This window comes from Podarcis erhardii, assembly GCF_964252035.2.
Source record: "Podarcis erhardii genome assembly, chromosome: 7".
Taxonomy (NCBI): Eukaryota; Metazoa; Chordata; class Lepidosauria; order Squamata; family Lacertidae; genus Podarcis; species Podarcis erhardii.
The window spans coordinates 10282047-10309246 of record NC_138511.1 but is presented as its reverse complement, the minus strand read 5'-3'; the positions used below and the strand labels follow the sequence as shown (position 1 = coordinate 10309246).

At 47.5% G+C, this 27200-nt stretch overlaps 1 protein-coding gene and 1 long non-coding RNA gene across 2 annotated transcripts in view; both read right to left on the bottom strand.

Moving 5' to 3' along the window:
- LOC309347770 overlaps nt 1-27200 on the bottom strand; it is an 87175-nt gene that overhangs the window by 54439 nt on the left and 5536 nt on the right. The gene's annotated exons all lie outside the window — the stretch shown is intronic.
- Nucleotides 588-26044, bottom strand: LOC309347768 (maestro heat-like repeat family member 5; the record flags this gene model as incomplete). Its single annotated transcript, XM_081872539.1, has 19 exons — nt 588-621; nt 711-893; nt 1140-1202; nt 1441-1546; nt 1664-1768; nt 1877-2035; nt 2328-2492; nt 2653-2787; nt 3055-3169; nt 3303-3422; nt 3614-3750; nt 3858-3972; nt 4126-4268; nt 4682-4831; nt 4945-5063; nt 5142-5283; nt 6362-6530; nt 6676-6743; nt 26021-26044. 19 exons carry the CDS (start codon nt 26042-26044, stop codon nt 608-610), a joined length of 2232 nt encoding a protein of 743 aa, XP_081728665.1. The 3' UTR covers nt 588-607.

The following is a 27200-nucleotide window of genomic DNA, read 5'->3' as shown; positions in this document are numbered from 1 at the left end:
CTTGTATAATGAAATTCTGACTATATGATTTTAAAAGTCCTTATGCACTGCCACTTTGTTGTATGATAGGTAGGCGTGCCATGTAAACCTCGTATTCCAACCTTCTAAATCTAATATATCAGCCTTCTTCAAGAAGGTGGGGTTGGTTGTTAAATGTGTTATGTTGATTTAGATTTTGTATTGGTGGGCTGGAGTGTTGTTTCAGGACTCTTGTATTGTTTATTAGTGTGCATACATTAGTCTTGTGGCTCTTTTTAGTATGTTTTTATTATTTTAATTTATATTATGTTCTGATATTTTTATTATGAATTTTGTGCAGTGATTATTCTTATTATGTATTTTGTGCTTCGTATACTTGGTGTTGTGAACCACCCTGAGATTCAAAATCAAAAAAATCAACAATCCAAAACAACATCAACCAGAAATACAACAACAACAAAAAGGTTTCCTACCGCTGTGTACGGAAGGTCGTGAGGGCAGCACCACTCCTCTTGGGCCATCCTGATGGCGCTGATGTTCCTGGCGCTGGTCCAGACTGGATCCCGCGGAGAGCAGAAGATGGTATCACTGCAGCACAACTCTCATGTCACGTTGCCTTGGCCTGGCGCTACTCCGGATGTTCTGTCAGGAGGAGAAAGAGGCTCCTTGAGAAACGTCCCCTCCAGACATTCCACCAGGTGTCCCAATAGCCCACCAGATGCCTCACTCACCTGGCATGCAGCTCAGGAAGTCCTGCGGGTAAGGCTCCCTGTGAACGCAGTGGAGCAGCCTCCTCAAAAAGCGCTGGACCCTGCCTTTCTTCCGATGTTTATAGGCCCGCTGCATGATGTTCAGGCAGCTCCTCCCTGTCTGCCTGAGCCCTTCTTCCTCGTGCTGCTGCATCTCTTCCAGCCCTGAGGGGCAAGGGAGAAAGGTTGAGCAAGGCAGAGATACACAGGAAAAGAGCCATCCATCAACAATATGAAAACAGCCGTCAGGTGTGTTTGGGTGTGAGAGAGAGCAGTGAAGTCACATGCCAATTCTCTTTGCATGTTCATCTTGTGGCACCTCTGTCTGAACATACATCTGAGAATTTGCCTTCCCCTGAAGACCTTTCTCAGCAGAAGCATCCCTCCCTGCCCTCCGTACGTCTCACTCACATGTTCCATAGGATGCCATGTCGTGATGGTGGATGAAACTGGCATCCCGGAAAGCCAGATGACCTAGAGAGAGAAAGAGGCAAGAAAAGGGACGTCATCTCGGTGCAAAGCAAGTGGAGACAGAGGCAGCTCGGCAGGAGGACAGGTATGCTCTAGAGGTCTCCACGCTCACTCAGAGCAAGATCTGGGCGCAGATGGAGGCCTACCTAGCAGGTGGCCTGGGGACATGTCCATCCTCCCAGCCATCGTTACCAAGATGTTTCTGTCCATCCCTACCAGGGAAGAACATTGCTTGACTTACCCAGAAGCAGAGCTGCCACCCTGGAGACTGATGGCAGCCTGTTGGCGGACGGCTTCGTACATGTCAAGGCAGCACTCCGAAGGATGTCCTTGCTGAAGGTCTTGCTCTGTGGGCAAAGACAAAGGAGAATTGGCATCAGAGAGGCTTGAGAGTGTGGCAGAAGAGCCTTGCAGTCCCAGAGACATGCCTGGGCAAAGCTGCAAACAAAGCAGAGGGACCTTACCAGATGCTTGGCAGCCTGGTGGAGAGCAAAGTGGAGGCTAAATTTGTTGGAACGAGCCCACCACTTCACTTGTGGGGCTAGATGGCAAAGAGCCCTCCTTGCGGCCTGCAACACAAGAAGAGAAGAGGGTTACAAATTGCGGTACATAGTCTTGTAAGCTCCTGAGAACAATCCCTCCCTCCTACTGTGTAAGTCCACCTCTTTGGCCCTCACCTTGGCCACCACGTCCTCGTCTTCGAGGTGAATGAGGACCACAACCAGTTCGTGAATGGCTTCCTCTTCTGTTGTTCTTATGGGAAGACTTTGGTCTCTCACCCAGCCCCGAAGCAGCCCCAGATGTTCGATGGCTGATGCCCGGACGGAGGCTTCCTCCTGTAGGCAGAAAATATCAGAGGTTATGTTTCTCAGCAGATCACCTTCCTTTCTCCTGCCCACTGGGTGTTTTGAGGCTGCTCAGCCCCCTATCCTCCTCCTGGGGGAGACTGGGGGCAGGGGTGGCTCTCCCCCTGCGTTTTCCAGGCAGGCTTCCAAGAGAAGGTGCTCCAGAGGAACACCCTCCTGAAGCCAGAACATCTCCGCTGCATGCCAGTCTAAACCCCACCCTTCCTCTTCCAAAGCATTCCTCCTCCACCGGGTGTGATGTCATGTTTTCCCTAACACTCACATGGGCAGCCAGACCGCAGTAAGTTGCCGCCAGCATCTTCAGGTCTTCCTCTCCCAGCTCCCTGGAATGGTAGGCTTGGTCTACTAGCTCTATCAACTCTGGGAGGACATCGGCTTCTGCAGAAGGGAGGGAATCCAGCAGCAACAGCCGCAGAAGCGAAGGGTCCTACACAAAAGAGAGAATCTTTTCAAAGGTCTGAAAGGCCTCACGCCTTTTAGCACAGGCCCTTCAGTATTGTGCCAGCAAAAGAGTGCTGGACCATGATTAGAATCGAGATCTGTACCCCCCCTCCCTCCCTCCCTCCCTCCCTCTGAGCATCACTTGCCATGTCAGAGTCCAGAAGCAGGGATATCCCTCTGACGCTGAGCTTCCGGACTTGCAGGTGGTCGTGTTCCAGCCAGTTGAGGAGCTGCTCCAGTGTATCTTCACAGGGATAGACCTCCAGACGGCAGCTGAGCAGCTAAAGAGGCCCAAAGAGAAAGAAACTCTTCAGGGATGAGAGGCTGAGGCAGGTTCTCCTTTTACCCACCATTTGCAATTCTGCACAGAGCAAACCCACTGAAGTGAATGTACCAAAGTTTGTCATGTACATCAAATCCAATGGGTCTACTCTGAGGAGCACTAAAACAGGAAACAGTCCTTAGGCTCAAAGTAGCCCAACACTCGGCAGAAACCAAGCCAGGGCCTCCTTGCTGCACCCATTTCCTCCCGCGTCCGTCCCCCTCACCTCGATGTAGATAGCTGCCGCGACTTGTGGCATTCCGGCAAAATCCTGGTCCTCGAGAGCAGCGATGATGCTTTCCACCATGGGAGGGATCCACCAGCGTCGCTTTCCGACAGCTCTGAAATGGAGAAACAGATCTTGGTAAGGAAGGCAAAGACACCGCAGGAAGCAAACAGGGGCACAGTCCGATCCCGTGCCTTCAGCTCCGTTTGCCAGACCACTGGGGAAGGTCACCGCGTTCTTCCTCTTACCTCACCATGGCAGACAACCCCTGGCTGAAAGTCTCCCGGCAGAAAAGTTGGTCAACGATGGCCGCCTCCACTTGCTCTCCAGTGGTGCCAAGAAGGAGGTGCAGAACTTCCTTAGCCCCTCTGCAACAAAAGCAAGGCCAGTTTTACCAGGAGGGTCATTGCCACACACTCAAATTCCTTCCCCATCCCTCCTCCCTAGCAGCCGCCTGAAGGAGAGCCTCCCTTGCAAAACCAAGCTGGACAGGAAACGCCCCCCCCCCGAGGCTGAAGGGGAAAGGACTCCATTGGTCCCTTTGCAACACACTACTCACCCGAGGAATTCCAGGTCGTAATGGAAGTTGACAACCATCCCCAGGAGAGCGATGAGCAGCTGTGGGAAGTTCTGGCGCACAGCTGCCTTGTAGTCCTCCATCCTGAGGATGGCGTGCAACAGGCTGGTGAGATGTTGCTGGAAGAGAGAGGGGTGCAAGTCACTTTATCTGCTTTCCTGCAGAATACAGGAATCCCTAGATATTACCCTGGGAGGAAGGAAGCCAGAAAGCAGGTGGTCCTTACCACTTGGGTGGCAGATTCCGCCAAGGGGCTTTCGTAAAGCTGCTTGGCCGTAAGATGGATCAGTTGTTCTGGGTCGGCCGATGCTAACACCTCCTTCCACACTCTCTCGCAGTCTCTGTGAATGCAAAAACAAGAGCAATGGTCAGCTTCAAGTCTTCTGCTTGCTGCCATGCTCCAGAGAGAGGAAATGGCAGCAAGGGCTTTCTGAGCAAGCCCTGCAGCTTGCCAACCTCCCCCTTAGCCCAGTAGAACCTGGAGGGCTCCATACCCGAAAGGAAACTGGAGGAGATATTCAACCACTGTCGCCAGGTGGTGGTGCGACAAGATGGACAAAGCGAAGACGGCCATGCTTCTGCCTTGCACTGTAGGCCCCTGGCTGATCTTATAGAAGGCCTCCAGCAGCACCTTCACCTGTCAGAGAAAAGGAGAGAGTTGCTTGGAGAGTACAAGGAAGTGGGGCTGTCTGCAGGTGGATCCCTCCATCGCTCATTGAAAGAGGGACCCTTGACCTGTGCCACCACAGCCATCTTCCTTCCAAGGTACCACTCAGGGTCCTTGGAAGTATTGAACCCAGGCAGCTCCAGGGCACCAGTTCCCCTATCCATTGTGGGCCAAGAGAAGAAGCTTGCCAGTCTACTCCCAGAAGGAGGAGGATTCCCCATCCCTGAATCCATGTTTCTCAGGACCCTTGGCTGCGGTTCTTGTCCTGACATTGCCAGGCCCCTCTCAACTAACATGTGTCCTGGCCACCCAATGGCATGAGGTGGCCTCCCCTACACCAAAGCAGAGAATCTTCTTCTCTCCTACCTTTGCAGATGCCTTACCTCCACTTTTGTGCCGCCAAACTGCTTGATGAATTCTTGCAGTAAGTGGGAGATATCCAGTGGGTTGAAGCTGCTCTCGACAACCAGGTCTCTGGCCAGGAAGCACATGGCCTCCAAGAGCTGCTCCGCGGGGAGAAAAGCGCCAAAGACCTGAAGCAAGAGAGGGAGGTCAGAGATGCCCACAGGGCAGGGCTGGGGAGCAGAAAGCCCAGGTGCTGCCTCTGCGGAACCTAGAACACGTGGCTTGAGAGACAGCGACTTACCCTGGCAAGAGAGTAACAATTATTCACGAACAGTTCAGGAACCGGTCCTCCGGTGGATCTGAGGACCTTCTCAGCTCTGGTGATAAGTGTTCGGTTCCATGACGTTCGTGGCAGCATCTCTGCAAAGGAAAGCCAAAGGGTTAGTTTGGGTCTTGCTCACCCCCACCCCATGCTGGGATACATTCTTCTAGACTTACCTTCGTTGTGCCGCAGGATGGGCAGAAGATGGCAGAGAGCCTCTGCTGCCCGCTGCCTGCTCTCCGGGTCCGGATCCAATGCACAAAGGCAGGAAATCGCCACCAGTTGGCCACAGGAGGATGCATGAACCGCTACCGATGGCTGAGAAGAAACCCAGAGAAGGGACTGATAAGCAACCCATCACCGTTTTTCCTATAACATTTTTATTAAATCTTCCAAACATTCCAAAACATTTAGCATCCTCTACAGAAAAAAATCCAATTCTTTTTGACTTCCCACCCCTCTTTTCCTAATGTTTGCTTTTTTCTTCTTTTCTCAGCCATTTTACTCACTATGGCCCAGCTCTGTTCTCCAAATTGAGTATGTGCTGGGATGCCTGATTGTCCCTTGGGCACCTTGCAGGGTGGGCCTAGAAGCAGCAGCCTGAAGGCCTTGACAGCCCTTCATGGTTGCAATGCTTCCCTTCAGTAACGCCACTTCTGAGCTGGAGAGGAGGTGGGGTTGTGGGCTTCATGCCCTCCCCCTACGTACTCGGGGGCTGGCTTGCAGCCCCCGCAAGAGCAGGGAATCCTCGGGCACGTCACCTCCCTTGCCAGCCAATCGGCTGGCCTGGGAGGTGTGGCCAGCGCTATTTAGGGCCGGCGTGCCTGAGGATTTCCCTTTTTCTCCCAGTGCCCCAGCAGCTCCGGTTTTCCCACCCTTTAGGTTTGGCTCTTTGACATTGCTATGGACTTCGGTTGGTCGCCGTCAAGGGGCCTGGTAGGAATTTTTCCCGCTTGGCAAATTGGCACCAGCCATTTGGATTTTTGCCTACCTCATAGCAAATCATCACAACTTCCTCAGCATTGGTGGTTAGGCATTGGTAAGGGTATTGTTATGCAAATGAGTGGGGGGCGTAGTCCGGTAAAGGATTCCGTGGGGCATTGCCCTGTCCGAAGCCTATGGAGGTGAGGGCCTAAGGCACGCCCTCGAGGGGTGACCCCGGGGGAGCTCCTAGTTGATGTACATCAGCAGGACTCCCCCTCCTGGTGGTTAACCCTTGCCGGTCTTCTAGCAATCGGGCTGAAGCCGGTTAGTCGATAGGACCAATGCCTAAGCCAATACCGCTCAGTTCCTGTAATCAATAAAGTTGTGGCCTAATTTTGCCCATTAACCTAAAATACTGGTGTCCTGTGTCTTTATTTCTGTGGGGGAGGCGGGAACTCGTCACGCAACTCACATATTCCTGGATCTTCTTCAGGAGGGCGGAAAGATCTTGGAGCGCCTTCCTTCGGATCTTCCCATTCTTCATCGTTGCGACGACATCCGTAAATCTGTTCTTCAGCTGGTCCTTGCTGACGCTTTCAGGAGGAAGATCAGCCGCATCCGGAGAAGCTGTGGTTGGGATGCTGAGGGGAGAGAGGAGTAGCACTTTTGTCAAAAGGGTTTATTGCCTCCCGTCCTTCAAAGACCCCAAGCACCACACCATAGAAATGGACCGGGTTGTTTTTTAAAAGGAATTGATTATGGGGGAGGGGATTAGCACAGGATTACCTTGGAGGAAGATCCTCCCCATCTTCCAGGCTGATTTCCGATATTTGATCTTCATCAAAATCAATTCCCTGTCCATGAGAAAAGAGAAACAGGAACGTCAGAATGTGAAGAATGGATCAGACCCATTCATGATTTTGTATTGAGCAGGAAAGCACAGACGAGGTAGGTTGGGAAACAAACTGAAAATCTCTGGCCTCCATTTCCTTAGAGACCTTATTCATCCTTCTATTCATTTAAGCCTTCGGTTAAGAGTTTGGGTGTAATCCTTGACACCTCCCTTTCCATGGAGGCGCAGGTTACAACAGCCAAGGCGACATTTTTCCACCTTCGCCGCATCAAGCAGTTGGTCCCTTACCTTTCCCGACCCAACCTGGCCACAGTGATCCATGCGATGATCACCTCCAGGCTTGACTACTGTAATTCGCTCTACACGGGGCTGCCCTTGAAGCTGTCCCAGAAACTCCAGCGGGGGCAGAATGCTGCAGCGAGGCTCCTCACGGGGTCTCTGCCATGGGAGCATATTCACCCAGTGCTTTTCAAGCTGCACTGGCTCCCGGTGGAGTACAGGGTCAGATTTAAGGTGCTGGTTTTGACCTTTAAAGCCCTTCATGGCCTAGGACCCTCGTTCCTATGGGACCGCCTCTCCCGGTATGCCCCACGGAGGACCTTAAGGTCCATATATAGCAACACCCTAGAGGTCTCAGGCCCTAAGGAAGTTAGATTAGCCTCAGCCAGAGCCAGGGCCTTTTCAACACTGGCTCCGGCCTGGTGGAACACTCTGCCTCATGAGACCAGGGCCCTGCAGGATCTGATTTCTTTCCGCAGGGCCAAAAAGACAGAGTTGTTCCACCTGACCTTTGGCTTAGAATCAGTTTGATTCCCTCTTCTTAGAGCTCTCCTCCAAGTTCCCAGATTTTGTCTCAAATGCATGGATTAGATTGGAAACGGGGATGATGAGAGTGGAGGCTAGCATCTGCCTAACATCAATCTACAAATGGCTGACAATGAATCTGCTCCCCCGAGGGATAGCCCCTTTGATCCTCTCTGACCAATTCTAGTCGGGCTCGCAGACTGCAGTCCTGAACACCCTCCGGAAACTGGGTTTTGCCCCTCAAGCCCTTCTAAGTCTGGGCTTGGGCCAGGCAAATGCTACTGTGATAGGAATTGTATGGTCTTAGATATATGGCAACGTTCATAACCACACGTACATAGATCAGCACAGGAAAGCCAACCTGGAACCATTTTGATTCCTAAACTGAGCAAATGTTTCTCTGCATGGTCAAAATGGAAAAGCCTCCCCATTGTCTCTTCCTTCACAAATCCTGTCTTAATCTGTGTTTGAATAAAGGTGTGAGCCTGTGACCTGGCCCAGGAAATAAGTATTTTACCACTACAAAAGAATGGCCAGGCTCCCCAGGAAATCCAATCAAGTAACCTGCCAGACAGGAGATAAACAAGGACAAGAGAAAAACAACATTTAAATTTCTGTGATGTAGGTGGGATGTATCTGAGGGGTGGTCTTAGGTTACACCCCTTCCGTGATGTATGCATAATGTTTCTGGGGGTGGTCTTGATCTAGAGGATGGGAATTTCAAAAGTCTTTATAAGCCCTTGCACAGCATTTTGGGGGGTCCTCCTCCTTTCCTGTGTGTGAGGGGAGCACCCTGTTGCAACAGATCAATAAAGATCAAGCTTACTAGCTGCTTTGCTTCTCAATATTCTCTGGTTGGCCTCTTATTTTCTCCTACCAATAGGGAACCTATGTAAGGACTCTATATGGGCTCTCGGATACCCCATAAGGGAAAAGGGCATATTTTTATTTACAACACTACGGTCAGGCAAAGAATATTAGACACCGAGAGACAGCAGGACTGTGCAAGGTGCCCCAACTATAGAATTGGAGAAATCGAGAGAGATATAGCCGCACCGGCAGCATATCTCTTCTTTCTTGTATCTAGGGATGCAAGAAGGGCCTTTACACTCGCCAGAAGCGCGGCTCTTCCCTCGCCGGTCCTGGATGGAGCCTTTAGAAGGGTCCCATATGCTCAGAGACTTTGCACCTGTCCATTGGGAGAGATAGGAAGCCCAGAACACTTGTTCTTTAGATGTCCCTTTTATGAAGAGGCACGTAGTAAGATCATGGATCCCCTACTGGTGAGGCTCACCGACCTCCCACAAAAGCAAAAATTTGACCTTTTGCTGTTAGGCAAAGAGCAGAAGATGACCTGAATGGTCGCCAGATTCTGTGTACAGATCTGTAGGTGCAGACCATCGCCCAACTCAAAATAGTCCGGCATGAAAAGCCCCGTCTCTGAGTCAACTCCCTGGGATAGTCTATTGTTGCACATTTGTAATGAAGTTAAGGATTTCAAACTTTGGTCAAGAAAGGAGCAGAGTATGGTGGGTAATCAAAAAGCCACAAGAGTTATGGGAAAGAGGTCTGTTGCTTTAACCCTGCAGACCGACAGTCTCCAAATGTGTAAATTGTTATCTTAGGAAGGAAGTTCTCTAGTTTGATTTGGGGGCTTGACACCTGGGGCTTCAGCTATTCACACCCACCTAGTAGAATCATAGAATCATAGAATCATAGAGTTGGAAGAGACCACAAGGGCCATCGAGTCCAACCCCCTGCCAAGCAGGAAACACCATCAGAGCTGACATATGGTTGTCAAGCCTCTGCTTAAAGACCTCCAAAGAGGGAGACTCCACCACACTCCTTGGCAGGAAATTCCACTGTCGAACAGCTCTTACTGTCAGGAAGTTCTTCCTAATGTTTAGGTGGAATCTTCTTTCTTGTAGTTTGGATCCATTGCTCCGTGTCCGCTTCTCTGGAGCAGCAGAAAACAACCTTTCTCCCTCCTCCATGTTACATCCTTTTATATATTTGAACATGGCTATCATATCACCCCTTAACCTCCTCTTCTCCAGGCTAAACATGCCCAGCTCCCTTAGCCGTTCCTCATAAGGCATCGTTTCCAGGCCTTTGACCATTTTGGTTGCCCTCCTCTGGACACGTTCCAGTTTGTCAGTGTCCTTCTTGAACTGTGGTGCCCAGAACTGGACACAGTACTCCAGGTGAGGTCTGACCAGAGCAGAATACAGTGGCACTATTACTTCCCTTGATCTAGATGCTATACTCCTATTGATGCAGGCCAGAATTGCATTGGCTTTTTTAGCTGCCGCGTCACACTGTTGGCTCATGTCAAGTTTGTGGTCAACCAAGACTCCTAGATCCTTTTCACATGTACTGCTCTCAAGCCAGGTGTCACCCATCTTGTATTTGTGCCTCTCTCTCTCTCTCTCTCTCTCTCTCTCTCTCTCTCTCTCTCTCTTTTTTGCCAAAGTGCAATACTTTACATTTCTCCCTGTTAAAATTCATCTTGTTTGTTTTGGCCCAGTTCTCTAATCTGTCAAGGTCGTTTTGAAGTGTGATCCTGTCCTCTGGGGTGTTAGCCACCCCTCCCAGTTTAGTGTCATCTGCAAATTTGATCAGGATGCCCTTGAGTCCATCATCCAAGTCATTGATAAAGATGTTGAATAAGACCGGGCCCAAGACAGAACCCTGTGGCACCCCACTAGTCACTCTTCTCCAGGATGAAGAGGAACCATTGATGAGCACCCTTTGGGTCAGTCAGCCAGTTACAAATCCATTACAAATCCACTGAGTGGTAGCATAGTCAAGTCCGCACTTTACCAGCTTCTTTACAAGAATATCATGGGGCACCTTGTCAAATGCCTTGCTGAAATCAAGGTAGGCTACATCCACTGCGTTCCCTTCATCTACCAGGCTTGTAATTCTGTCAAAAAACGAGATCAGGTTATACTTCCGGGTTGGCGCCATCGACTAATGGCGGATTCCCTCCGAGCTCCGGAGGGAATCGGCTCCGCAGGATCGGGTCTTGTCCGCGGCAGCGACGCGGGGACCCTTAAAAATCACAGGCGCGGATGCCTGTGAGCGTGGTGACTCGGCGGGCACCATTTGCGCCCCCCAAACTGCGAAAGAGCCTTTTTAAAGGCTCCGGAACGGGGATGGGGTACGGCGTGGTGCTGTGAGTAGACTGCTCCTTCTGCGGAGCGAAGCCGCAAGCCATTGTCGGAGAAGCGCTGACTTTTTCCTTGGAACATTCGGACTTAAAGTAAGAACCCGTGAGTTAATAGGGAATTTGAAATTTAAAGAAATTTTGCTGAATTAGGCACGAGCGGGGAAGGGTCAAAAAGGAAGTCCCCCCCCCCCCTTTGTAAATATTTTAAAGCAAAGAGCTTGCTATTTAATGTCGAGAAAATCTCTTCTTTTTTCTAAAAGTGTTTAACCTTCATGGTTTGACGTTAAAAGAATCTTACCGGAGGATAAAAGTAACTTTGGGAGCTAAAGTTTTACCCCCCCGAACCCGGGTGTGTCCCGCGAGACAGCCTGTGGAGGAAGTATCGAAGAACTTGACAGCTGTCAAATTAGCTGTCAAAAAGAAAGGAAAGGGGAACTTTGTTTCTGCCGCTTCTGTTGGACACATTGGTTGCAATTTCTTGATACAAACTAATTTGTTTACTTGATTTAAACGGAAAGGCATTAAAGAACTAAAAATCCCCCTGGTGGGGGGGTAGAGACATTACAAGAATGACATTACAAGGAAGTAAAACTCATACTGAACTTAACAGAATACTTGTTCTCTTGGGAAAGTTACAAGACCAAACCAATGTTTTGACTACAAGTGTGAACACTTTGGCCTTGACATTAAATAACATTGTGGAAGCTGATAAAGATTTGAAGCGAGAAGTTCTAACTGAACAGTTAGGGAAATTTGAGAGCCTTGAGATTGTGGAGAAAGAGACATATGATGCCGAAGAAAAGGAGGGAGAAGTTGCAACCTTGCAGATGTCAAAGGAGAGTTACAATTTGGGGACTGATATGAAGGCAATAAAGGAGAATAAAAGTTTGAAGTGGAAAGTTTGGTTTAAGTTGGAAGCTGCAAAATTGAGAGATCCCCTTAGGTGGGGATCTGAAGACCTAAGGATTACAAACTTGACCAATTTGGAAGTTGGAGTTTGGGGAGCTTTTGGACTTGGGAGGAAGATGAAGCCAGGTTTGGAGTACCCCACAAGCGTCAATCTTAAGGGGTTCAACATCAAGGACTGTCAAAGAGGCCGGCAGAAAGGAACTGAGGGGGACTGGAGAGCCTCGGACGTGAGATTCCCCAGGCTAAGCAGTATATTAGACTGATGAACACTTGTTGGGGACTAAAACCGGGAAAGGGGGGGGATAGAGTTTGGTAATCCAAAGGGTATATAAGCATAATTTATTTTGTTTTGACTGTTTGGTTATTTATATGGAAGTTGGGAGGGCCGTGGATGGGAAAATTCGGTCGACTTTAAGAAGTATGTTCAAGAATAAGTAAAGATGTATAAGTATTGATGTTTAGATAAGTTAAAATTGATTTTTAGAGTGGTTGAAATGAAATGAAAATAAGGCTGGCAAAAGTAAATTGAGGAAATGGAAAAAATTTAAAATAAGATTTGCAAAGATAAATTGAGGAAATGGAGAGAGAGGTAAAATAAAATTACAGTATGAAAAAATAAGATTATTACGTTAAGGTTGAGAAATAAGTAACAAGGACTTGCTGGGTTAACAACGTGAATTGGAAGGGGAGGTGCGAGGAGGTCGATGAAAGAAGTTGTATGAAAATAAGCATTTGAATTTTTTTGTGTTTTTAACTGTTTTCTTTTTAAGTTTTTGTTTTTGTAGTTTTGTTATCTTTTTTGTGTCTATTTTTGTTGTGTTTGTTATGGAAAATGCCAATAAATATTCATTTAAAAAAAAAACGAGATCAGGTTAGTCTGACATGACTTATTTTTCAGAAATCCATGCTGACTATTGGTGATCACCGTATTCCTTTCTAGGTGCTCACAGACTGTTTGCTTAATGATCTGCTCCAGAATCTTCCCTGGTATTGATGTCAGACTGACTGGGCGGTAATTATTTGGGTCCTCTCTTTTCCCCTTTTTGAAAATAGGGACAACATTTGCCCTCCTCCAGTCTGCCGGGACTTCGCCTGTTCTCCAGGAATTCTCAAAGATGAGTGCCAGTGGTTCTGAGATCACATCTGCCAGTTCTTTTAATACTCTTGGATGCAGTTCATCTGGCCCTGGAGACTTGAATACATCTAAACTAGCCAAGTATTCTGTACTTTCTCCTTAGTTATTCTGGGCTGTGTTTCCTCTGCTGAATCATTTGCTCCAAATTCTTCAGGTTGGGCATTGTTTTCTTTATCGGAGAAGACTGAGGCAAAGAAGGCATTGAGGAGTACAGCCCTTTCTGTGTCCCCTGTTTGCATTTCACCATCTTCTCCTCTGAGTGACCCCACTGTTTCTTTGTTCTTCCTTTTGCTATGAGCATACCCATAAAAGCCTTTTTTGTTGCTTTTAACCTCTCTAGCAAGCCTGAGTTCATTCTGTGCTTTAGCTTTTCTGACTTTGTGTCTACACGTGCTGGCTATTTGTTTGAATTCCTCTTTGGTGGTTTCCCCCCTTATGCATTTTTTGTACACATCCTTTTTTAATCTTAACTCAGTTAAAAGTTCTTTAGATAGCCACCCTGGCTTCTTTAGGCACCTTCCATGTTTCCGTCTCATTGGTATTGCCTGAAGTTGTGCTTTTACTATCTCCCTCTTAACAAACTCCCAGCCATCATGAACTCCCTTTCCTTTTAGTATTACTGTCCATGGGATCTCACCCAGCACTTCCCTAAGTTTTATGAAGTCGGCTTTCTTAAAGTCAAGAAATTGAGTCCTAGTATGCTTGGCTGCTCCTTTCCGCTGTATAGTAAACTTCAGAGGAGCATGATCACTCGCGCCTAATGATCCTTCCACTTCTACCCCACTAACCAGGTCATCAACATTGGTTAGGACCAGATCTAAAATGGCTGTTCCTCTTGTTGCTTCTCCCACTTTCTGGACAACGAAGTTGTCTGCAAGGCCAGTGAGGAATCTGTTTGACCTTATGCTCTTGGCTGAGTTTGACATCCAGCAAATTTCCGGGTAATTGAAGTCCCCCATTACTACTATCTCCCTTCCTTTTGCATGCTTGGCCATCTGTTCCAGGAAGGCATCATCTATGTCCTCCGTTTGGCTTGGGGATCTATAGTAAACTCCCACAATGAGGTCCCTGTTATTCTTTTCTCCCTTAATTTTGACCCAAATGCTCTCACTTTGGCTTTGAGGTTCTAAATCTTGGATCTCTTCACAGGTATACGCATCCCTGACATATAACGCCACTCCTCCTCCTTTCTTGTCTGGTCTGTTTCTCTGAAATAGATTGTATCCCTCCATTATTACATTCCAGTCGTGGGACTTATCCCACCAGGTTTCAGTGATGCCTATTATGTCATATTTAGTTTGCTGTACCAAGAGCTCAAGCTCATCTTGTTTATTACCCATGCTTTGCGCATTAGTGTACAGACATTGAAGTCCATTAATCATTCCCCCGTGTCTCTTATTTAAGGATTTTTTCCTCCCACCACTAGGTCTGCATGCTGTTTGCTCCATTTGGTCTATGACATTTGGATGACCATCTTCATCAATTGATAGACTCCTACCTTCAGAAGCACTGTCTCCCTCCCCCACATTAGTCAGTTTAAAGCCCTCCTGATGAGGTTTCTGAGATTTTTGGCAAAAAAAATTCCTCCCAACCGTTGTGAGGTGCAGCCCATCGCTTGCCAGAAGTCCATCTTCAAGAAACTGCAGTCCATGATCTAAGAATCCAAACCGTTCCTGTTTACACCATTTGCGAAGCCAGCTGTTCACTTCCACTATTTTTCTCTCTCTCCCTGGGCCACGTCGTTCAACTGGGAGGACAGATGAGATGACAATTTGTGCATTTAATTGCTTCAATTTCCTGCCCAGAGCCTCATAGTCTCTTTTGATCTTCTGGAGGCTATTGCTTGCAGTGTCATTGGTTCCCACATGAACCAAGAGGAAGGGGTATTTGTCAGTGGGTTTTATGATTCCTTGCAGTCGTTCAGTTACGGGGGAGACAGCACACTTCCCGAAACATGTCAGGCCCACAGATCACTGCTTCTGTTCCCCTCAGTAGGGAATCCCCTATCACCACTACACACCTCCTCTTAGGTTTGGTCGGGTTTCTTCCGCGATCTGTCCGTTCCAAGATCGCCTGCACATTCCCTGAGGACTGACTTTGCTGCTCGTCTTCATATACCTGATCGACTGTAATGAGGGAGAGATCCTCAAATGGAGTCTGCTCTTCGTCTTCCATGCTAGGGGAGAGGAGCTCAAAGCGATTGTGTATTTCTAAACAATCAGAGCAAACCCTGGGCTTCCTACTTCTTTGAGTCACGTTTCTCCATATATCTGGCTCCTGTGTTGGTGAACTAGCCTCCTTCTCAGGGGAGTCCCCTGTCTCCTCCTTGGTGGAGACGGTGTGCTCTGTTGCTTCCAAGAAGAGCTCCAGCTCTCTAATTCTTTGGAGCGTAGCTACACGTTCCTCCAGTTGCTGGACTTTGTCTTTTAAGAGGGCAATCAACATGCAATTGCTGCAGGTAAAGCTGCCTGCAACCTTTGGCAAGATGGCAAACATTGTGCAGGAACCGCAGGCAACTGCAGCTGTTCCCTCACTCTCCATCTTGAGAACGTGTCGTTGGCGGGGGCTACAGCGGTCCTCCATCATAAGAAGTGTGCAGAGGGGACTTCCGGAGGCAGCATGGCGGCTGCAGCAGCAGAAAAGAGCTCCTGAAGCCAGCCAGAGTGAAAGGCTCTGTCTGGCCGATTCCCGGGCTCCCAGGTCTGCTGCTGCCAACACTGCCAACGGAGAGGAATCGGGGGTGCCCGGGGCGTCTTTCAAGGGAGCCAAAACACCCCCCCACGACCTTGATTGAGCCGGAAAGGCACCCGACCCCCCCCCCCAACAGCCGAGAGGAGCTCCAAATCCAGGAAGACAGTGGAGCTAACGCAGAGAGGGAGAAAAAGAGAAGGGGGAAGGAAGAAGGGGAAAAAAGAAAGAAAGAAAGAAAGAAAGAAAGAAAGAAAGAAAGAAAGAAAGAAAGAGGAGCCCTAGCTTTGCCGACAAGGAAGAGGGGAGGTAGGTGAACACGGGAAGGCAAAGGACGCTGCGAAAAAACACGTGGCTGAGCCGACCGGAGCCTACCCCTCCATGCAAAGCCGCATGACAAAGGAGATCACAGAAAGGAAGAAACTACCCCGTTCTTTTCTCCTTTTTTCTATAAAAAACAACAACCAACAAACAAAATCCTTTTTAACCCCTTCCTACCCCTCTCCCCCCTTTTTTAAAAAAGAAATTCTTTTTTATTCCCCCCCCCCCATATACCTACTTTTATCATTTTTCTTTTTAAAAGAGGGGCCACTGCTGCTGCAGCCACCCTTTATTTGAATCTTTATTTTTATTTCTATCTTTTCTACACACTATTTAAAGACACACTTTTCCACACACACACACCCTCAATTTAAACCTCATTTTATTTTCACCTCAAACTCCCCTCTTAAGAATTAAAATGGCAGTACCCAGAAAACAGCCCTGAACCATCACAGGCCATTTCCTGGGACTGCCACTTCGCCCCAGACTTTCCACTCTCTTTTACCTATCCTCCTTTACCTATACTTTACTCATTTTTATTTTCATTTTTAAATAAAAAGCTCTATCTATCTATCTAAAGACAACCCCCCCTTTTTTTTTTACCTTTAATTCTCATTTTTATCTTTTACCTGTACATTTTTAATTACTTTTCTACAAATAAAAAATAATAACAATAATTAGGGGGAAATATTATTATCTATTTTATTTTTATTTTATTTTTTTAAAAAAACCACACATTTTTTCCCCTCTCTCTTTTTAAAGCCCGTTCTTGTCTATTTGTTGGCTTGTTCTTGAGGGGGGAATCTTTCGCCCCCAGCTACGACCACCACTCTCTTTTAAAACAAAAATTTCCTCTATATCACTGCTATTGTTACTGATACTCTCCCCCTCAACTCCCCCCTTTTATTTTTCTCTCCCTTTTTGCTCTCCCCTCTCTCTCTTCACCCCTCCTCATTTTTCCCCCTTATTCCACCTTTCATTTTCCATCCCCAATTTTTTTTTCTATCCCTTTTATTTTTTAAAATCCACCCCCCCTTTTTAGCCTGTCCGTCAGTTTGTTTTTGAGAGGGGAGCCCTTTCCCCCCCACCCCCTCTTTTAAAATAAGACTTTCCCCCATACCATTGCAGCAGCTCACCCTCCCTCCCTCCTCCCCTCTCCCCCTCTCTTTTCTTCTCCTTCCCTCCCCCACCCTTCCCCCTCCTCTCATTCTCTCTCCCTCCTCCCTCTCTCCATCCCCCCCCTTCCCCTAAAGGAAACACATACACACATTCATATCACCCTATCATAATTTGCCCCCTCATACTATAGCTAAAACTACTGCTGCAATCTAATACCTCTGATATTACTGTACTATCTCTCCTCTCTTTCAACTCTCTTTTTGTCTCTCTCTGTCTCTTACTCCAATCTCCCCTCCCCCCCGCCTCCCCCCTTCTTCTCTCTTTCTTCTTCTTCTTCTTCTTCCCTTTTCTCCCTCCACCCTTTACATATAGCCTATCTGTCTGTCTCTGTTTCTAAGCGCACTCCCAACCCCAATTTCCACCTTAACTGGACCCCAGTACCCCTTTTGGGTATATACAACCCCCTCCTAAACACATATTCCCCCTGGCCCCACCCCTCTAATCTCTTGCATCTCTACCTGCTAACCCCCCTCCCTTTATATGAACTGTCTGTCCGTTAGTCTACCCACCTCTGCTTACCTGCCCTCCCCCCCAGCCTCGGCGGCACCGCTGAGGCAACTACAGAAAACCCAAGAGAAGTTCTTAAAACACAGGCTAGAAGTGACACAAATGACCGCCTAATCCAAACGCTCTGTAAAAGCCACCAGCCAACAAAGCCTGATCAGCTCAACAACCCAACAATACCCAGGAATCACCACTGGCACAACTCCTAACCACCACACGCCCTACCCCAATGGACGCCAAGCCAACCTCAAACCAAAACTATCAGGGAGACTGAGATGACACCAACCAGGGAGATGGCAAACAATGCTAAGATGGTAACTCCCCTTCAAGATGATGACCACCCAATAACGAAACGAGATCTGAGGGAAATGGAAGCAAGATTAGAAGAAACACTGAAGGCCACAATGGCTCCCATGCAGGGACTAATCAACAATCTAACCTCCAAAGTGGAAGCTCTAGAGAACAAAAACCAAATGCAAGAAAAAATAATAGAGCAATACCGGGAGGAGAACGCACGTGTGAACAAGAAACTGGACGAACTGGTAAACCAAATGGAAGCAGAACACAGAGAGATGAAAATTAAGCAAGCCGACCTTGAAGATCGCAATAGATGCTGTAACATCCGCTTCCGCAACTTTCCTGAAAAAGCAGAGGAGAAAAGCCCAACAGACCTAATTATACGCTGGCTGAAAAACACAATCCCAGGCCTGAAACTTGAGGCAGATGACTTGGAGAGGGCTCACAGAGCCCTAAAACCTATGCCAAAACCCAGCGCCCCCCCAAGAGACATCATTGTATGCTTCACGCGCTACGAAAAGAAGGAAGAGGTATGGAACAACCTCAGAAACTCAACCAACCTACGATATGGAGAAACCCCCAATCTGGCCCTACAGGACCTATCTCAGGATACTCTAAACCGGAGGAAAAGCCTGCGCCCATGCACCCAGCGTCTCCAACAAGCAGGGATCAAATACCGATGGGGCTTCCCCTTCCGTCTCATTGTAACAACCAATACAACACAACACATGGTTACCAACATACCTGAGGCCCTGCAACTACTAAAGAACCTTGAACTCGACCTCCCACCGGAATGGCAACCGACAAACCCACCAAGTGACAGCCCCAACCACGAGGAAACAACAGCAAGCAACTGGACGACGGTACAGAGCAAAAAGAAACAACAGAAGCGGCAGAACAACGCAAACCAATACAGGCAAGCACAACGCTCAGAACCGTCCCGCCGGCCATACGACACAAGAAACCAGACCAAGATTAACCAAACCAATTCATCGCAGATGGACAACCCTACAACAACAACAACAACAACAACCGCAGCTGAATGAAGCAACCAGGAAAAAAAAAACCCACAAACCGAAGGACTGGTGATTTCTCCCCCCCTTTCCCCCTCTCTCCCCCCCAAAACATAGATTTAGGTAACACCATCAACATCCCCCCCAGCCCCGCACCCCCACAGAAACCCCTACCCCAACACCAGTCCAGACGACCTCAACCACATTCCCCATCACCCACACCTTCAACATCCTCATACTCCATACTAAGGAAAAACAACTCCAACCTTAATAACACAACCCACAATCAGGCTAAAATCTGATACCCAACCAGCAATATGGTGGCACCAGAGCGTACCAGCACCCACATCCCCACCCCAACACACCAACAATGTTGCTTATAACATTGGCAACATTGCTTACGAACCTTATACCTGACAGCGACGTTACAAAGTCACTTCACACTGTCTCGCTGATCACCCCCTATCGCAGACAACAGGGGGGATGGCCTGTCCTTGAACATGGCCTTCCACACCAGCTGAGACCTAGGACCAACCGGCTAAATGCCAGATGGCCCAAAATACCCCAAACAAACACCTATATGACTACATATAGGAAACTCCCTACAACTTACCCCCTACTCTTTAACCCAAATCTCACTCTACTCCCACTAGCCCCCCACCCACCACACCCTAGGTCAGCGCAACCCCATTGGTTCTTTAAACAACACGAAGAGAGAGACACAAGACAACCCGAACGGGTTGGCAGGGAATCGCCCCACATAATAGATAAGCAAGATGGCTAACCTAAAAGCAATTACATTAAATGTGAGGGGGCTGGGAAACCCCATCAAAAGAAAACGCATCACCTCATACATAAACACCATGAAACCACACATCACCTTCCTACAAGAAATACACAACCCACCCAAAGGCAGCAAACTCCTGAGCGACCCCCGCTTCAGTCAACAGTGGGTCGCACAAGGCTCAGGGAAAGCTCGTGGTGTAGCCATAATACTCAGTAGAGACCTGAACTTCACTGCCACAACAGTCCTCAAGGACAAAAAAGGCAGATTCATTTTCGCTAAAGGGACACTAGATGGCAAAATCAAACTGACAATCGGCTCCATATATGCCCCAAACATGAAACAATTAGAATTCTTCCAGAAGACACTAAACAAATTCCTCTCCTTCTCTGAAGGGGAAGCAATCCTAGGAGGGGACCTCAATCTAAATATGAAAGGTTTATCCCTGAAAGATATCCACCCCACAACCCCATGGGCAACCTTCCTCCGAAGGAAACCCCCAACAACTAGGAACTCTTACAAGTTACTAAAAATGCTAAAAAACAGGGGTCTCTACGACATTTGGGGTGAGCAAAACCCGGGAGACATCAGCCATACATTCCAATCAGGACGCCATGATACAGTGTCCAGACTGGACAGCATTCTACTCACACAGGGTCTGATCCCCTCAGTGGAATCAACAAACATAGGTAACATTAAAATCACAGATCATGCCCCAGTAGAAGTCATCGTTAAAATAGGAGAAGGAACACAAACCACCCCATCATGGTCCTTCAGTCCCATCCTAACTACAAACAAACAAATTAGAGAGAGTCTCACAAAAACCCTCCAAAACTACTTCAAGGAAAACGATGTAAACAATATAACAACCCCCCTCCTATGGGACGCAATGAAAGCGGTCACCAGAGGAGCTTGCATAAAAGAGAAAACATTCCTTAAAAAACAAACCTCCTCAAAAATTAGCAAAATAGAACAAGACATCACAGCCCTCTCATCACGCTACAAACAAACAGGATCTAAAAAACTCCTCAAACTTATAGAACAAAAAAGGAGAGAACTAGACTCCCTAGAAATTAACAAAACAATGATCAACATTCTATACTCTAAACAACGTTTCTACGAATATGGAGGGAAAAACTCCAGATTACTAGCAAATAGATGTAGGAAAAAAGCACTCAAAACAAGAATACACTGCATCACCAAAAAAGACGGCAACATAACATTCTCCCCCGAAGAAATAACCTCAGAATTTGCAGAATTCTACTCCAACCTATACACCTCCCATAACCCACCAGAGAAGGAAATCAGAACATTTCTAGCAGGACTGACCATGCCTACCCTAACTGATGAGGAACAGGAATTCATGGACAGCCCTATCACCCCAGAGGAAATAGATGCGGTCCTCAAAAACCTGAAACCACACAAAGCCCCAGGCCCAGATGGCTTCACAGCAGAATTCTATAGGAAATTCAAAGAACCCTTGATGCCCTACATGACCCGCCTATTCAACGACATCATAAAAGGGGCCCCCATCCCCAAAACCTGGACCCACTCCAAAATAGTCTCCATCCCAAAACCACTAAAAGACAGCCTCAAAGTAGAATCATACCGCCCAATCTCATTAATAAACCAAGACTACAAGATATTCACATCAATCTTGGCCAACCGCCTAAAAATCTTCCTGCACAAGTTAATAGCCCCAGACCAGACTGGTTTTGTCCCTGGCCGCAATATAACAGACCCCATCAGGAAACTACTGAACCTGATCGAACACAGCAAGGCAACCAAACTCCCATTGACAATTATGTCCCTAGACATCCTCAAAGCCTTTGATTGCTTGGAGTGGAAATACATATTAGCAGTACTAACTAACATGAAATTTGGCCCCAACTTCCTACAAATCCTCAAACAAATATACTCCCAAGCCTCAGCAAAATGCAGAACTAACAATATGGATTCTAATACTATAGCTATCCAAAGAGGCACGAAACAAGGATGCCCACTGTCTCCCTTCTTATTTATCCTGGCTCTGGAACCCTTAGCAATCTGCATCCGAGCAGCCACAGACATCAAGGGAGTGGAAATAAAAGGCAGAACCTATAAATTAGGGCTCTTTGCAGATGACCTAATGGTCACAACACCAGACCCCATAAGCACAGCAACCTCCCTAATCAGAGAACTCAACACATTTGCAATGGTGTCGGGCCTACAGGTAAATTTTACAAAGTCAGAAGCTATGTGCTTCAACACCCCTCCTCACACCCAAAAAGAACTCACGAAGGTCACCAAAATAAAACTTTGCCACACCAAGTTCAGATACCTAGGGGTACAAATAACCAGAAACCTCAATAAACTGTACCTCCACAACTACAAGCCCCTGTGGCGACAAATTAACAAAGACCTAAAGAGATGGAATAACACGAATTTCACTCTCTCAGACAAAATAGCCATGATCAAAATGATCACACTCCCCAAACTAACCTACCTATTCCAAACCCTCCCAATCTGGATCCCCTCAACCCAACTTCGCAGTTGGCAGAGAAAACTACACTCTTTCATCTTCTCACATAAAAAACCAAGAATAAGCCCCAAATACCTGCACCTCCCCACCTCAGAAGGAGGATGGGGAATCCCCAACATAGAAGCATATTACAATGCCAACCAAATACGCCATATAATCCCATATATACTAGAAGATGAGACAAAACAATGGGTACACCTAGAGAGGGACACAATTGAAAACACCTGCACCACAACATACCCACTCCTCCCAAACAAACTAAAGAAAATTCCCACAACACTTAACAGGTACACACAGACCATGCTCAAAGCATGGAAAACACAAATAGGCAAACTATCCCCAACCCCATCCCCACTAATCCCCCTGGCGTACCACCCATTATTCTACCATGCAGCACAAAACCTCCAGACAAAAACCTGGCGAACCAAAGGCTTATATCGCCTAATAGACTTTTATAAAAATAACAAACCCTTGTCAACACAAGAAATACAAGACAAACTAGAAGACACCCAAATGACCTGGTTAACACAACACCAACTACATGCCTTCTTAAACAACCCAACAGTAAAATCAGCAGCAACTAGGCCCCTGACAACCTTCGAAAACCTCCTCCTAACAACAAAGGGAAACGGTAAAGGGACGGTATCCGCAATATACAAAATACTACTCCAAAATCCCGCAAATCCCCTAGACACAATCAAAAAACAATGGGAGAATGACATAGGCTATGAGATTAACCCCACTCAATGGACCAGAATGTGGTCTAAACCCCCCTTTAAATCCATATCAACAAAAAGAAAAGAACTCACACTGAAACTCACCTACAGGTGGTACCTAACACCAAGGAAACTAGCGCTAATACACCCAGGAACCTCACCAAAATGCTGGAGAGGGTGCACCTCCTCAGGCACATACCTCCACATGTGGTGGGAGTGTCCCAAAATCCAACTATTCTGGACAACAGCCATACAAGAAATATGTAAAATAACTAAGCAAGTATTAGACTTCACCCCAGAATTGGCCCTACTAAACATCTTCCAAGACAACAATGCCCATTTACACCACAAAGAACTTATAACCCACCTGCTCTCAGCAACCAGAAACATCATAACCAGACACTGGAGAGACCTGTCAGGAGTAAGCATGGACCAATGGTACCAAATAGTATGGGAAACAGCCCTGCTAGAAAAATTAACTAATAAACTGAAACTGACACGGGGACAAACAGAAGAAGACGCCTTCACCCCGGTATGGCTCCCCTTTATCACATACACAGCCCAACAGGACAACGACAATAATCCACCAACAGCATACAAATCAATATGGCTAACCTGATCCAAAACACCCACCCACCTCACTCACACACGAAAACAAAGATCACCACAGCCAATCACAAGCAAACAATCACACCCTAAGCCAACCCCAACCTCTCTCACCACCAAAGGAACACAAGTGAACAACACAAGCAACGCTGACACCAAACTCTACATACATTAAACATAATAGAAACACCGCCACCTGACCCCACCCCCATCCATCCTCCCTCTCCCCACCCCCCCTTTCTTTTTTCTTTCTGTTTTCTTCTCCCCCTAATGCCTCAACAAATGAAACGGATTTGTAAAAACGTTACATGGAAGAAGAAGAAGAAGAAGAAGAAGAAGAAGAAGAAGAAGAAGAAGAAGAAGAAGAAGAAGAACGAGGCACTACACTTCTGTAAAACAAGAAAATCCTTAATAAAAAATATTTTTAAAAAATTAAAAAAAAAAAGAAGTGTGCAGACAGGACAAATAACTCCCCCCCAAAAAACCCCCTAGGTCTCCCCCAACAAACGTTTGAGACTAGCTCCCCTAAGTCTAAAAGATGGATCAAACTGTGCGCGCCGCTAGGCACGGGCCGCTGCCCTGCAAGCTCTGATAAGCTCCTCCCACAGCTCCTCACCTGCCTCAACAGAAACCCTGCCGCCTCTGACCTTTGCACAGGGAGAGCTGCTAATCAGCCACCAAGAAACACACACAGGAGGAAACCCTTTTTGCTCCTTCTTCAGCTGCTGCCCTGCAAGCTCTGTGTTGTTATCAGTGTTGTTATCAGTCTTTGAATTACCTGGGAATGTGCATCTGTGAAACATCTGAGGAAAGGGGTGAGCCCTTTGATCCAGGTTCTGGGAACCTAATGAGCTCAGCTGTCACAAGTTAAAATTATTAGCCCATAAGCTGGTCATTGGTGAATTTGAATATAATCAAGAATTGGGATTGGGTCTGGGTTCTGGTTCCACGTGAGATTTGTGAGTAAAGATCCTAAGAATGGCTGAGAAAGCGCGCTCTGCAACCTGCGATTCGCCCGGCTGTTAGTGTACCACCTTTGCTGGCAGCCATCCTGTGTCTCCTTGTAATGGAGATCCCTGCTGACTTTGTAATGCGGATCTACTGAAGGACTTTGAAACTATCCTATCTCTGTCTTTGTCCTTAGATACAAAAGATGTGCCTGCTTTTTAAGCATGTTAACTTTGTGTTCTTTTAAATAAATTTTTTAAAAAGAAACTTTCTTTTGTCTTATGTGCCAATCTGAGGGGAAATCTAAGTCCAACGCCTGACTACCGTATTTTTCGCACCATAGGGCGCACCGGACCATAGGGCGCACCTAGTTTTGGGAGGCGGAAAACAAGAAAAAATTATTCTGAACCCCAGAAGCCAGAACAGCAAGGGGGATCTGGCTTCTGGGATACTGTGCGGCTGTTCTGGCTTCTGGGATAACCGCGCCAAGCCTCTTCAGGGCAGGGGGATGAAGGCTCCCCCTGCCCAAAGAGGCTGCGCAGGGCTAAGGCAGAAGCCAGGATAGGCACGTCGCTGAAGGGGCGCTGCGCCTTCACAGGAGAGGCGTTGCGCAGAGAGGCGTTGCGCAGCGCCCTTCAGCGAAGCTGGAGAAAGAACAGAAGGAGACCCTTCTGTTCCTCCTGGGGCTTCGCTGGACAGGCGCGTCGCTGCAAAGCGGGAGGAGGAACAGAAGGAGTCCCTTCTGTTCCTCCTCCGGCTTCCAGGACAGGTGTGTCGCTCAAGGGGCGCTTCGCCTTCTCTCTCTCTCAGGAGAGGCGCTGCACAGAGAGGGAGAAGGCGCAGCGCCCCTTTAGCAAAGCTGGAGGCCTCCGGCTTCCAGGTCAGGCACGCTGCCGCAAAGCCAAGGAGCCTACATTCGCTCCATAGGACGCACACACATTTCCCCTTCATTTTTGGAGGGGGAAAAGTGCTTCCTATAGAGCGAAAAATACGGTACTTGGTTACGCTATACCTGATGAATTTCTGCCTGCAAGTTTGCGGAAGCAGCTTGCAGAGTGGGGCAACTGGTAACAAAGGAGCATAGTCTTCTCCCTTGGACTGTGCCTCCTGGTGCCCTGAGACGGAGTGGTGGCAGCATTACCATTTCTGTTGCGTTTTGTTTTGTCAAAAAGCAAATGGCTGCCGGCCTCCGTTCCAGAAACCTGACCCAGCTGGAGGGTAAGGGCAGGTGAGGGAGGGGCGAGTGGCCGGAGCCCCTTTACTACAACAAATTATTTCTCAATTTATTGTTGTACATTGTTTCAATTGTCTGTTTTAACCATATTTGCGCAGCAGTTTCTAATGTTGTGAGTGTCCTCTATTTCAGAGGCTTCTACTCTGCAGCCTCTTACAGTTGTTTTAACTGCGTGTCTTTGTTTTTTAGTTCTTATCTGTTTTAATTATCAGTTTTTATCCATCCTTTATCCGTGTTTAATCTTGTATTTTATTCAGATGTTTTACCCTATGCCTATTTCTTTGTCCTCATTTGCTCTAACAATGATCGGTTTAAAAAATAATAATTCTAACTGCTACTTTATTTATATGCTCTTTCTTTTTTTTTTATCCTGGTCTGTGACCATAATAAAGTTCATACTAGTAGGTTCCAGAGTTAAGTCCCCTGGCCATGGCAACCTACACTTACCTCCAGGAGTCTTCGGGACGCCATCCTCTCAGGCCACCTCTGCCAACCGTGAGATGCTGAGGAACCTCAAACGGTCACAAGCTCCGTTGCTAGGCAACAGCAGTTGGGATCATGGAATTCCCGGCCTCAGTGCCAAGGTTCTAGGAGAGGCCGTGTGGCCTAGTGGTTAGAGCAATGTTAATGCCATGCAACGCTAGGGTGATATATATATTTATATTCTTTGAAATGTACAGTTTAATACTTTTTCTATTATTTGTATCCTGCAGACTCTTGTTGTCTCCTAAAGAAGCTGACAGGATTGCTCCCCTGTACTTACTTATGTGTTTGCCGTGTACATTTATGAACGTTTATTTTATATTTGGGGCCTTTGAATTCTTAACTCTGAACTCTGGATTAATAACATTTTAGGAATCTTCCAGAACGGCTAATTCTATTGCTGGGAAGGACTCCGTGAGCCCGGTCTATTTTAGGAGAGAGGGTGGTATGGGGTTGGGGCAGGTGAGATGGAGCTGCTTGGCAGTGGCTGTGTCGTATGCCGAAAGCGTACGCTTCAATTCCCGTGACCCACCTCCTTCACTTACTAGTTTCTTGGGGTTGGGGCTAAATCCATGATGGGTCAGAGAAAAATGAGCAGTGGCAGGAACCAGTCAAAGCAAGGCAGATCTTAATTTTACTGTTGTGACAGAGTTTCTCACCTTACATGTTGCATGGAGGTGAGGAGCCAAGACAAGTGTGTGTAACAACTTTTAAAGACTTGAGAAATTGCCCATAATAACAATAATAATAATAATTTATTTTTAATACCCCCCCACTCTGGCTGGGTTTCCCTTAGCCCAGATGTTTTGGACTTTTTTGAGTCCACGGCTCCCTTGACCAACTACATTCTTTCTGCGGCAGCCCTGTGAGGCTCAGGAGCCCAGCTATGCCACCCCTTGCCAGCAGAGCTGGCAGCCTCTCGTTCTTTTTCTGACTCCTTCCTTTGTGGAGTGTCCCCTCTTCTCCTCTCCTTCGGAGTCCTCTGGACAGCCGCAGCTGCCGCCCCTTCCCTAAAGAGAGGTGCCTCCTCATGCCGCCCCACAGGGGCCTGGGAAGTACCCCCTGGCCAGCTCCAGAGCCACTGTTCGCCTGGGGAGCTTGTAGCCAACAAACAGCTGTGCAAGCCTTTGGGAGGCAGAGATGC